The sequence below is a fragment of the Conger conger genome, chromosome 18, assembly GCF_963514075.1.
Source record: "Conger conger chromosome 18, fConCon1.1, whole genome shotgun sequence".
NCBI classification, from domain to species: Eukaryota; Metazoa; Chordata; class Actinopteri; order Anguilliformes; family Congridae; genus Conger; species Conger conger.
The window spans coordinates 20,873,669-20,885,786 of NC_083777.1; the positions used below are offsets into that span (position 1 = coordinate 20,873,669).

At 41.9% G+C, this 12,118-nt stretch overlaps 1 protein-coding gene across 14 annotated transcripts in view; it reads left to right on the forward strand.

The window, feature by feature from the left end:
- The window catches only part of LOC133117972 (ankyrin-3-like), a 135,484-nt gene extending 123,572 nt beyond the window's left edge, over positions 1-11,912 (forward strand). For 12 of the 14 annotated variants that reach the window (XM_061227538.1, XM_061227543.1, XM_061227540.1 and 9 more), the window contains 9 exons: positions 146-289; positions 2,443-3,016; positions 3,235-3,442; positions 4,705-4,767; positions 5,037-5,114; positions 7,433-7,516; positions 7,624-7,776; positions 8,605-8,690; positions 10,210-11,912. In XM_061227538.1, coding sequence (XP_061083522.1) covers positions 146-289; positions 2,443-3,016; positions 3,235-3,442; positions 4,705-4,767; positions 5,037-5,114; positions 7,433-7,516; positions 7,624-7,776; positions 8,605-8,670 — 1,370 coding nt within the window. In that variant the 3' untranslated portion in view covers positions 8,671-8,690; positions 10,210-11,912. The remainder of the gene's footprint in view (positions 1-145; positions 290-2,442; positions 3,017-3,234; positions 3,443-4,704; positions 4,768-5,036; positions 5,115-7,432; positions 7,517-7,623; positions 7,777-8,604; positions 8,691-10,209) is intronic. The other 2 variants (XM_061227551.1, XM_061227552.1) reach the window with 1 other exon arrangement.
- Positions 11,913-12,118: the final 206 nt, after the last annotated feature.

The window sequence follows — 12,118 nt, forward strand, 5'->3', positions numbered from 1 at the left end:
GGATGTATTTCCCTGAAAATTTACAATAACCTCAAGGACATTTCACAATGTTTAAAGTGAAAAATTGAATAACCTGACCCAGGTCTGTATGATCCTGTGAACAAATTGTCCCTTTCTAAATGTACGCTACGTTTCCCTGTTCTAGCGGATGCCTTAACCACAGTGCTGACCAAGGTCAACCGCATGGACATCGTGACGCTGCTGGAAGGCCCAATATTTGACTACGGTAACATTTCAGGCACCAGAAGTTTTGCGGATGATAACTCTGCTTTCCTGGATCAAGCAGACGGTAAAGTTTAGCTCCACCTTGCCGATCTCTGCTTTAAATTTTAAAATTATCATTTGGGAACAAAAAAAAAAACCAGACGTGAATTTACGTCAACTTCCGGACCCACACTTATTTTATGATCAAAGATCGTTCAAATGTACTCTTGAGCCTGGAGAACTGAATCAAATGCACAATACTGTATATGTTTCTAAAACAAACGTTTATTTTTGGGAATTGAATATAAAATCTTTGAAAATCTCTTTCTCAGTAAACTAGTAAATCACTTGCTGATTTACTGTGACTAGTAAATCAATAAGTTCTTTCGTTCAGTAAGTTTGAATGTGACTATGTCTTTTGAATGTGACAAAGCCTTCACTAATAATGTGGTATGGTTTATTTATTGTAATATTCTGCCTGCTTTTGTTGCCAAATGTTTGACTGCTCTGTAAGCTTAATAAAGATAATAATATGAATTATTGATATAGATGGAACTGCTGTAATGAGTAGCTGTCAATAGATTTTCACAAATACTCGCTCCTCATAGCAGTAACACCTTTGGTCCTCTTAAACCATTGGCCATGGCTTAAAGACAAAATCTGCTTATGTATTGTCATGTATTTCTCTGAGCTTCTTCTGCAAAACCAGAGCTCCTGCCACCTCCTGCCTCCTCCTGCAGCCCACAGGCACACAGCCTCCCTCCTGCTGCTGCTCCCCCAGCCCCCCGGCTCTCTCTCCCCCCGCTCTCCTCTTACGAGGCCATCGAGACTCTGGCTCCTCTGTCCTTCCTCTCTTGCTCAAACTATTTTTTATTCCATATTCTGTGTTTTCTGCCACCATTCTCTTCTAAGTGTGCTTCATGGGTCCTGGTTTGGATGCTACATTATTGGAATCCACCATTCCAATCCTCTCCATGCCCAAATCAAGACCCCCCCCCACCCCAATCACCACTTTGACACCCCCAACACCCCTTAAGGGTGACATCATCGTAACATGTGATTAGAATGCTCTTAAATAAACATTCTAATGCTGATGTAACAATCATTACTGCCAGGAGTTCTAGAACAGTAACAGAATTTTGAAAAGACATTCCAAAAGTCCTACTCTTCATCTACTCTCTAGCCAACTCACCCCGATGTCCAACTCTGTTTCCCTGCTCTCCCACTCTGTGCCACATTCTTATCAGTCAATCAATCATTCAATTTAAATTTGTGCAGTACCATTTGCAATCACATTGTCATACAGTGCTTCAGAACTGACCTGGTGCGTACAGTCATTTTCAGGCCTCAGCTTAAGAACAACACAACTTAAACTGGTTGTGTTGCCAAGTCTTGGTTTAAATACCAGGGAAGTTCCTGCTTCCCATATCATCTAGGGAAGTCATACATATTTGCATCGGTCCTTCGCATCCTGAAATGACTGTAACCCGTAAATAATTTTTCAATTCTAATGTGCAGTACCCTTGGGCGCTCCCCATTGTCAGTGTACTTCTGTTTTGGTGTTTTTTTTTTTTTTTTTGGTGCACAGCTGACATTTATGACTACTTCATTATCCTTTCTTTATCCTGTTAGCGGAGGATATTACAAAAACTGAATTTTCCTAACACCTGATGCAATATTTTTAAGAAAGCACCTCAATTTATTTACAAACATATTTAAAAGTATTTAAAAAGCAAAAGATATTTAAAATGCGTAAGTCTCCGTATCATGGAAATGGGGATTCATGAGTAAATGTAAATACTTGTGGTGTAATGCAAATTTAATGACTGCTGATGGATTAGTCTTTTTACACATTTAGTAAAAATAATCAGTACGCCAAAGTCGGTCCACTGAAACTGGGGAGCTCTATGTATTCTGTGCTTAAACTGTTCTGTCATTTCATGCATTTTCATACATTTCAAATAAACCATTTTGAGAACCACTATTATAACACGTGGAAACATTGCTTCATTGTTATGTGTTTTTAGTTTTAAGGGTGCGTGTGTGTGTGTAAGAGACACCTGGTCAGGTCCATGTTTAGTGTGTGTGTGTGTGCTTGCGTGTGTGTGTGTGTGTGTGTGTGTGTGTGTGTGTGCGACACCTGGTCAGGTCCGTGGGCAGTGTGTGTGACTCCCGGTTAGGTCTGTGTGGCCTCCTGTGGCATGCTCCCTGTCAGTGCTGCTCTGTTGTCTCGTCCAGGTTTCCACAAGCTCCAAATGGAACTGCTCTCTCCCTCTGAGCTGGGCCCTGACTCCACGGGGCCGCTCTGGACGGACGATGTCTTTAGTGAGGAGGAGGAGGAGGACTCTAGATTAGAGGACGCTCCTAAAAGCCCCAGCAGGCCCTGTGAGCTGGCCCTGTGCAGGCCGCACCAGGACCCCACCCCGGGCTGTGTAGAGGAGGAGCCTGGGGTTACCCATGATGCGGTAAAAGAGAGCGGGGCATCATGGGAGTGCCGGGGAGCGGGAGAGGAGGATTTACTGCAGGAGGGGGCCGCTGCCATACCCCCACTGACGGCCTGGGCTTTGGCCTTGGGGGAGGGCTGCGAGTCTGATGAGGAAGAGGAGGAGGAGGACATGGCGCAGGAGCAGCTAAACTCCCTCCGGGAGGACAGCTCAGAGGGACAGGAGAGGGAGAATGCTGTGCAGAGTTACACAGAAAGACGCGTGTCTTCAATTCCAGGCTGGGGCAATGAGACGCCCAACGTTACCGCGGAGACGCAGGCCCAGGGCCGCAGCCTGAGCACCGAGCCGAACAGTCAGCAGGAGATCAGGTACAGGCTTCATTCTGCAGATATGGTCAAATAGAAAACAAAAGAACATACTTAAAGTTACATTGTAGGTTTACACAATGGTTACTACTCAGTTCTGAAAGTGATAACTCTGTATCATCAATGGTCAATGTTTTACGGTAACAAGGCATTGAGTTTTTTTTGTCAGTCTCTCCAAACAAGAGTATCTGCTAAACAACTGTTGCGCTTGGACATTTTAGCCAGGAGACCTCCAGCGAATCCACCACGGTGTCCTCCAAGGGAAGAGCGGCAAAGGCCAAACAGAACGGGGAGCACACACACCCCTCTCCCCAGGCCACGGCCCTGCGCACCACGCCACAGCAGATACCCGGCGCGGCCAAGGGCCAGGACGAGCCAACAGGACCGGGCCGGGGCGATGACATCATCCCGTCTGAGCGCAAACCTCAGGTAATGCGCATTAACTCCACACTTGGGGTATGAGCTAAATTCTGTCCTTTAAAAACTCCACACTCAGAGTACAATCTAAATGCTGTCCTTTAAAAACTCCACACTCAGATTATGAGCTGCATTCTGTTCTTTAAAAACTCCACATTCAGGGTACAAGCTAAATTATGTTCTTTAAAAACTCTGCACTACAAATATGAGCTGTGTTCTGTTCTTTAAAAACTCCACACTAAGAATATCACCTGCTATACATTCTGTTCTTTAAAAATTCCACACTCAGAGTATAAGCTAAATTCAGAACTTTAAAAACTCCACACTAAGTTTGAGGTATATTTTGTTCTTTAAAATCTCCTCACTGATTATGAGCTGCATTCTGTTCTTTAAAAACTCCACCCTGAGTATGAGGTACATTCTGTTCTTTACAACTGCTCACTGAGCACGAGGTGCTTTCTGTTCTTTAAAAACTCCACCCTGAGTATGAGGTACATTCTGTTCTTTACAACTGCTCACTGAGCACGAGGTGCTTTCTGTTCTTTAAAAACTCCACACACAACCTTAAAAATGGGCTACAGAAAACAAGGAGTGAATACACTCGCATTTGCTCATGTTCCTGTGAGAGGAATGATTGTGTTCTGTTTTTCCCAGCAGCACCTGGGACTGGCCTCTCAGGAATGGTTACTATCAACCCTAACAAATATTCTCTTTCCAAAGGTGTTTCAATACAGTCAAAGGTTTTTGTTTTTTAATAACCAGGGTGTTTCCTGTCAGGAATATCACCAAGGTTACGTGGTGCAAGCTCGTTTTCTTTCCTTTCATGAAAACTTTTTTTGGGAGGCAAACTAACTTATTTTTTAAGATGGAAACATCTGCTTGGAGAAATGTGAATATGAAAATTATTTCATAATGTAGAAGTGGCATTGATTAAACCCAATCAACATCAACAAAAATGAAAAAACGAAGCAAGTGTTTTAAAGACATTAGTCTTCCCTATTTCAGAAAAGATATTTCCACTATTTTGCACTAACTTGATAAAACACAATTCAGACACAGCTGGAAGAGGATGTTGACCTTGACTACATCCTCTTGATTACTTATTGAGAAAATGATGTTGCTGTTTGAAGTTATTTCTAATTTCAGTGTATAAAATCAGTATCAATTCAATGTGAATGAATTTGATGAAGAGTGTTGTATTATATGTGTATTTTTACACTGGTATGGTTCAGCTGGAATTCTTTCTAAACTTCAGCTTATGGGTTCTTCAACAGATGGAACCTGCTTCTGTATCTGGGTCTACATGTGATGCAGTGATAACACGTGCTCTGTCAGATGTATGGTCCTGATTTGTCATACAGTCCACGCATGCATATACACCCACTCTCATACACCTACTCACACAGGTACACACGTGCACACGAATACAGACCCACACACTCAGTCACGCATATTTACACAATCTACTCTGTGTCTTGCCGCAGTACTCATCTGTTAAGACAATGTGCCAAATGCACTCATCAACAGCATGTCTGTTAATACTATGTGCCAAATGCACTCATCAACAGCGTGTCTGTTTATACAATGTGCCAAATGCATTCATCAGCAGCGTAAAGTTAGCTCCAGCTCAGACGAAGGACCGAATGTTACCACCAGGGTGTTCCGCAGACGGGTGATTCTTAAGGTAGACTGTGGTCTTGCGCTGGTGTGCACTTGGTGTGCGGTGGTTCTGCGGCTCAGAGCTTCCTTTAATACGCAGTGTGTGCCCTCAGGCTTGGTTTCACGGTGTTTGGTTTGTATTCATATTGCGCTTTTCAGCTCTGATCTCAGATCAATTCACAGTGAAGGGGGAAACTCACCTCAACCACCACCAAGGTTGAAAGTACATTGTCATTTACGCTGCTTTTCTGACATAACTTTGTGAATAGGCGGCCTCTGCTTTTTCCCCTCAGATAATGCTGTTGTGAAAAATTGAACGCTTGCCTGGCTTTTTGAAATACAGACTAGAGAACCGTGCACACACACAGCACATATGACATTCTCACAAACATGCAGTTGTGCATGGCAGCTGAAAAAAGATTTTTTGCTTTACTAAAGTCTTCAATGGATGGGCAAAAGCTTAGATCTTTTTTTGCAGGATTATTCAAGTATCAAAGGTGAATGTGAATCTAACCTTTTAATCTGCCTTTCCACTACAGGGACTCAAATTATTTTCTGTCAGTTTTTATTTCTGAAAACTTAATAGTTTCAATTCAGCAGTTATGTAAGCAGTCCACAGAAGAAGATATCACATATGAAATAGTGGAAATGCTGAAAGCTTTCTAAAAAAAAAAAAAGGGTTCCAAATAAATTTGTTATTGGTCTAACCAAAATGATCTTGGTAGTGACCCATTTAGATAAGGGTTCCCTGTTAGAATATTTTTAAATGTCAAAATATATCTTTCTGTGCATAATAATTGAGAGTTTGTTGTTAGTTTTGGTCCAAAGTGTTATGATGCATGATGCTTATATCACCAGCTCATTTTGAACGTTGGGGTATAAATCCAGAGCCAAATCTTGCATCCACAGCACATGCCTTCTGCTTGTTGGGTGTAGAGAATTGATTTAGTGGTTTAAAGAAAGATTCAAAAATACCTCAGGTAGCCATGCATATTAGTCATGTGTTAGCCTCCAGCTTGTGATTTATGTTGCAATAACGCTGTAACATAAACTGGTTTTATGATCACCACTTCCTGTTCAGTCCACACACTTCCTTTTCACTTCACCTCCTTTTCTGAGAAAGCCTTTATCTCTATAAGTAAATCACGGAATTAGCTACAAATATGATTATTATTATTATTACTTATCCTGTCATCATGTATATTTATATGTATATTTAACTTTACTGGGACAGCTCTGTACCAGTTTCATCCATGGCATGCTTTGAGGAGGTCATGAGATCAACATTTTCTTTGGTTCCTCCCTCTAGGTGACTTTTGGTCCTCTGTATTACAATGGGTCCTCTATTCAATTTAAATGAAATTGCGCTTTTCACAGAGACTGTCACAAAGAGTATAGGAAGGAAAAAGGGGAAGGGGAGAATGGAAGAAGAAAAAGGGAAATACCAGGCCCAAGCCCCCAGATAGCACACAAGGTTAAAGAAAACTCCCTCGTGAGGCGAAACACCTTCAACCAGTGGCATGAAAAATTCCCTGATGGGAAGAAATCTCAGGAGGGACCCGGCTATAGGGGGTATGCCCATCCTCCGCTGGCCTATTGGTTGAGTCGATAACAGCTGAGGTAAAGCACCTGTAGGTAAAGTAGAAAGTCCACGTGGAGGGATGTAAAGTATGTAGTTCAGATGAGTGTGGGGATACATCTGTAGTAAGCATGTGTCGAAGCATGTGTCGAAGCATGTGACTATTGGTCCTGAAGGAGGCTTGTTGGCACTGAATATGGGCAGTAGCTCCCCAAGTAGAAACAACAGCAAGAGAGTGGCGGCACGCTCTTGTATTGTTGAACTTGTTGATTGAGGGTGACAACATGAAAGCGTGGAAGGGAGAGGATGTGGCTTGCTTAACAGGCAGCTTGTGTGGTGTGGGGGGTGTGAAGTGCATGTAGAAGGGGGTTAGGTCTCCAGTGGGTGAACATTACCGCCCTGTCTCACCCACTCCTCAAGAAGATATGGGGAGTAGGCTAGTCTCCAGTGGGTAAACATTACCCCCCTGTCTCACCTCCAGTCTTCATGGAGATATGGGGAGTAGGCTAGTCTCCAGTGGGTAAACATTACCCCCCTGTCTTACCTCCACTCTTCATGGAGATATGGGGAGTAGGCTAGTCTCCAGTGGGTAAACATTACCCCCCTGTCTTACCTCCACTCTTCATGGAGATATGGGGAGTAGGCTAGTCTCCAGTGGGTAAACATTACCCCCCTGTCTTACCTCCACTCTTCATGGAGATATTGGGAGTAGGCTAGTCTCCAGTGGGTAAACATTACCCCCCTGTCTTACCTCCACTCTTCAGGGAGAGGAAGCAAGGAATGCCCCTGGAGATTCCGTCACAGAACAGCAGTTCGTCGACGAGGACGGCAACATCGTCACCCGAAAAGTAACGAGCGCTCCTATCGGTGTTTGTGCCGTTTCGTGCCGTGTCTGTAGCGCATACGAGAGCTGGGCATCGTGACACGCCCGTGTCCCCCCCCCCCCCTCACGCAGGTCATCCGGAAAGTGATCCGCCGCATGGTCGCCCCGGACGACAGGGACAGAAACAGCGGGAAAAGTCCTCGGTCGGGAGACTCGAAACCGAGACAGGCGACTGCGGAGGGCAAACACACCAAGGGCTCGTCACCTCACAAGGCTAAAGCTGAGGTTCGCTGAGAGCCGCAGAGCTCAAACCCGGACCAGAACCTCATGCGTGCTGAGTTTGCTGTGGTCTGTCTACCAGTGTGTTAGCAAGAAAACATGTTGCACAAGCGGTTGCTTTGATCCATCATCGTAACCTCTTTCAGGGCTGCTGCATATACAGTAATGCAATGGTTTTCGCTTGTGTCCTTGGAGAACTGCAGCTTCACTATTTTTTGTTTTCACCATATGAAAGCAGTAAGCAACCGGTTAGGACCCACAAAATAAATAGATAAAACAGATGCTGTAAATTATCGACTGCTTTAATCGAGCAATTCAGTGCTGAGTTAAACTAAAAACCAGCACACTCTGCAGCTCTGCAAAGGCAATATGTACATCCCCACATTGGGTGCAAAATTATTAAAATAATCTTTTGGCAGGTTGAGTAATGAGCATGTATTTAAAAATGTATGTGTATGTATTTGTAATGTTTGATAGGCTCATAGTCTGTCCTCTGTGTGGTTGAGACATGGTGTTCTGTTTGGATCTGTGACCTTCACTGATGTTGTGTGTGACTAAAAAGACTAATCAAGTCAAATGTGTACTGTATCAATGTTTTTTTTGTTTGTTTGTTTGTTTTAAACACACATTTTTCAGTCCGTCCTTGATTTCTTGGGTGCCTGTTTCGTTCTTGGCTGTACACATCTCGGGCTGTAGCCAGTGCCATCTCTGATTGGCTGTACACATCTCAGGCTGCAGCCAGTAACCAGTGCAGCCTCTGATTGGCTGTGGACATACCTCAGGCTACAGCCAGTGCAGTCTCTGAGTGGCTGTCCATCTTTCACTGTGTTACAGCATGGAGAGGGATCCCATCAGAAAAAGAGGGAAGGGAGGAATGGAGACAAGAAGATCCACTCATAACAGTTACTCTGTTTCCCCTGGTACGTACACGGGATCAACCCCAAAAGCATGTTAACCATTAGATCAGACATTAGTTAATAACCTTATGGTTATAAGATTATTGAGGTTATTTTTTTTCTTTTATTTTTTTACATCAGAAACCAGTCTCACAAATGTAACTACCCTTTCCAGCTGCTCTTGTGATGGTGTCTAACTAAGGGTCAGGACTAGCTTAGTGTTTAACAGCTTTAACAGCTCTGCGCCCACACTGAAGCTAATTGTGGTGGATACATTCTGCTTTCACAGAGGATTTTAAAGTGGGAGGGCTGATCTGAGATCAGTTCTGTCTGGATTGTTTAAAGGTCAGAGGTAGGCAAGGAGGGCTGTATCCATTTCTGGTTTTCAATCCAGCTTCTGGTTTTAATTACATAACTAGGCCAAACATTTACACCGTCTGCCATTTTAGCAACATGATTTGATAAGCACATGAATGACAGCCTTAAGACTGTGATCTAATGTACAAGTGTACCAGTGTGGGTATGTATAGCCAATTAGCTAATTTAGCCAGGGTAATTGGAAGAAACAAAAAACCCACGCACTGGCCTTCTAGGACCAGAATTGCCCACTTCTGGGTAAGGCTGTTCACCAGGGAAAACTGATCCTATGTATATCAGCGCTCCTACTCTTAGTGGTTTTATGAATATGGCCCCATGCATTCAAGCATCGCTGAGACTCTCCTGCAGACGCTGCTGTAGCCAACATACCAAAGCAAGATGAGCTGACCACTCTTTCTGCCTGTACTCCCTTACCGAGCAGCTCAGCCAATGCTTATGTGAGTGACAGTATAGCGTTACCATGACGGCACACTGTCACTGGCTGACCTGTGAGGCCTTATTTGGAGTGGTGAGATAGATTTATTAATACTGTGTGCCTGTGGCCAGGTTTCCCTTCCCTTAAATGTGGAACTTTTATCTGGACTGGTTTTACTGTATCTGGATACATGAAAAAGACTGAGAGTTGATGCAGCAGAATGACATGCTTTAATAATGGAAATGAATTAAAAATGGAAAATCGTAGACGTGTGGCCATGCAGTCAGTGAGCCTTGTGAATTTTAGGGCTGCTTTGTCAGTTTTTCTGCGACCCTTGTGCTAGGGAATTTTCACCACATACTGTACCACTTAATCATTTATTTACTGTAATCTCTTCATATACAGCAGACAATGCATATCAACACATTTGGAATGTAATTGTGCAGAATGGATATGTGATTATTTCTGGGGTTTTTTATTAAAAATGATCTGTGTATAATACCAATTTTGCTGATTTCATATACATTTATGACTAAAGAAGAGATTTAAAGAATATACAACATACTATTTTGTATGGTGGTATAAAAGCAGCACCCTTTGTACTGGGGGTACTGCTGAACCTTAAAGATGCATTCATCAAGCTTTGAGGTCAATTATATGCAATACCAAGAAAATAATATCTGTCTTTTGAATGAACAACAGATTGTGATGCTCTAGTTATGGCAGAATCCTATTTCTGTTTTCATTCAGCTTCCGAGGGCAAGATGACTGGAAAGAGGAAATCGCCCAACTGAAGTGCCAGTCTGCAGCTTCCACATTAACGCATGGTGTTTCTTTTCCCCTGCAAGGAGACTTTATTATTTAGCATGAGCATGAATACTCACGTTTGCCAGTGACAAGGAGAATTACAACAAACGACCACGACATGGCATGGTGACAAGAGCCATTCTTTCCGCTGTGGATCATCAGCGGAAACACAGAGACTCGAGAACAACAGAGACAGAAAACATTTATTGTGACCAAAGACGGCACAACGGCTCATTTGAATGGGGGAGACAGTACAACTTTTAAATCACTGTCTGTACTCGCCTTACATTTCTCTTGGACCCATAATGTCAGGGTGTAAAATGCTGTTTCTTTTTAAACAAAATGATGAGTGATTTTGCTGTACATAGAAGACATTGTATAAATTCTAAAATACGTAGCTGACAAATATTAAGGCACTGTGAAGTGCACCAAACTTAAACGTTATTGAAATTGTTCCACTTTTACAGAAATTGAGTATAACCTCACTTGTCCTTGTATAATGATTAGCAGGTTAAACATTTGTAAATTAAAAAGCTAGCTTGATTTTAACAGAGCAAGTTTCAATAATTCTCAAAAGGAGAATATCTAGTTCTGTGAAAGCATTCAGTCAGAGCACTAATATTTTGAAGCATGCGATTCACCATATTTTAATTACAGATTTTGTAAGTTTGCAGACATTGTATTAAAAACAAGAAATAAACTCTTCCCTTGTGTACCACACACAGCCCAGGTAATTGTAACACTTGACAGTTATCTGAAGAATTATCTTTAATATATCTTCCTTGAAGGGGGAACAGAGTGGGTACACTTCATTATTTTCTGATGGTTTACCGCTTGCTAATGCTGAACTGAAGGTCAGCTTCTGCAAACACAGGTTCGAGGAGTTCAAGAGAAGCAATCTGAATGTATATGCTAGAAGACTGGCGCGCTGTACAATTATAAGTGTATCGTGTATTGGCCATAAGATGTAGAGGTACCTGTAAGCCAATCATTTGTAATTTATCTAGCAGTGTATTAAAGGGCATTTTATTTGGGTTTTGGTGAAACTTTTTCTTTAGTCGAATCTGTTCATATGAGAACAACCAAACGCATTCATTGATAGTTCTAATAACATATGTATGAGAAAACAACAAACACTGGATGATCAAAATGATTATTTAAGCATAAAATAAATTGTGTTTGAACTCAGATTGTGTGTTCTTTTTAGACTTGATCTTTTTATGCAGTATCTAGCACTCTTTTGATAGCTTGTTAATAGTTCACAAAACTGTGGTTCATTGCATTAGATTCTCCTCAATACTTCATTTAAAAAGAATGATGAAACCGTAATGATATTGCAGTAGAAATGAAGATATGGATTACTTCATTTATAGACTAATTGAAGTTCCTGTAGGATGCTGTGTTCCATCCTCTAAACATGTAAAGTAGAAACTGAAGGAGTCTTTAGAATGGTGAAACGCTGTAATTTAACAGTTTTGTTGAATCTGTGTTATTCAAGCAAATTTATGATGTACAAATCTTACAGTGGAGCCATTGAAATGAGAAATAGCATCGGAGTCATTGAAAGATATTTGCTACATTTTCTGAAAAAAAGCTAGAAGCTTGCTTAAATTGAATAAAATATTAAACAGCGTTGCTTTTGCAAACCTGGTTTCTGTATTTGTTTTCTTTTCAAAGGTTTCAATCCTATTTTAATGTTTCCTTAAGCTTAAAAATAAGCCACTTACCTTTTGAAATTGTGTGGATTATACTAAAACCAAGACTTTCATGGGAACTGTACTTTTGATTTATGAAGTGGTTGTGTCGTAGGTTGAGTACACGTGAATGATAATGGCAGAATTACAGCAGGATT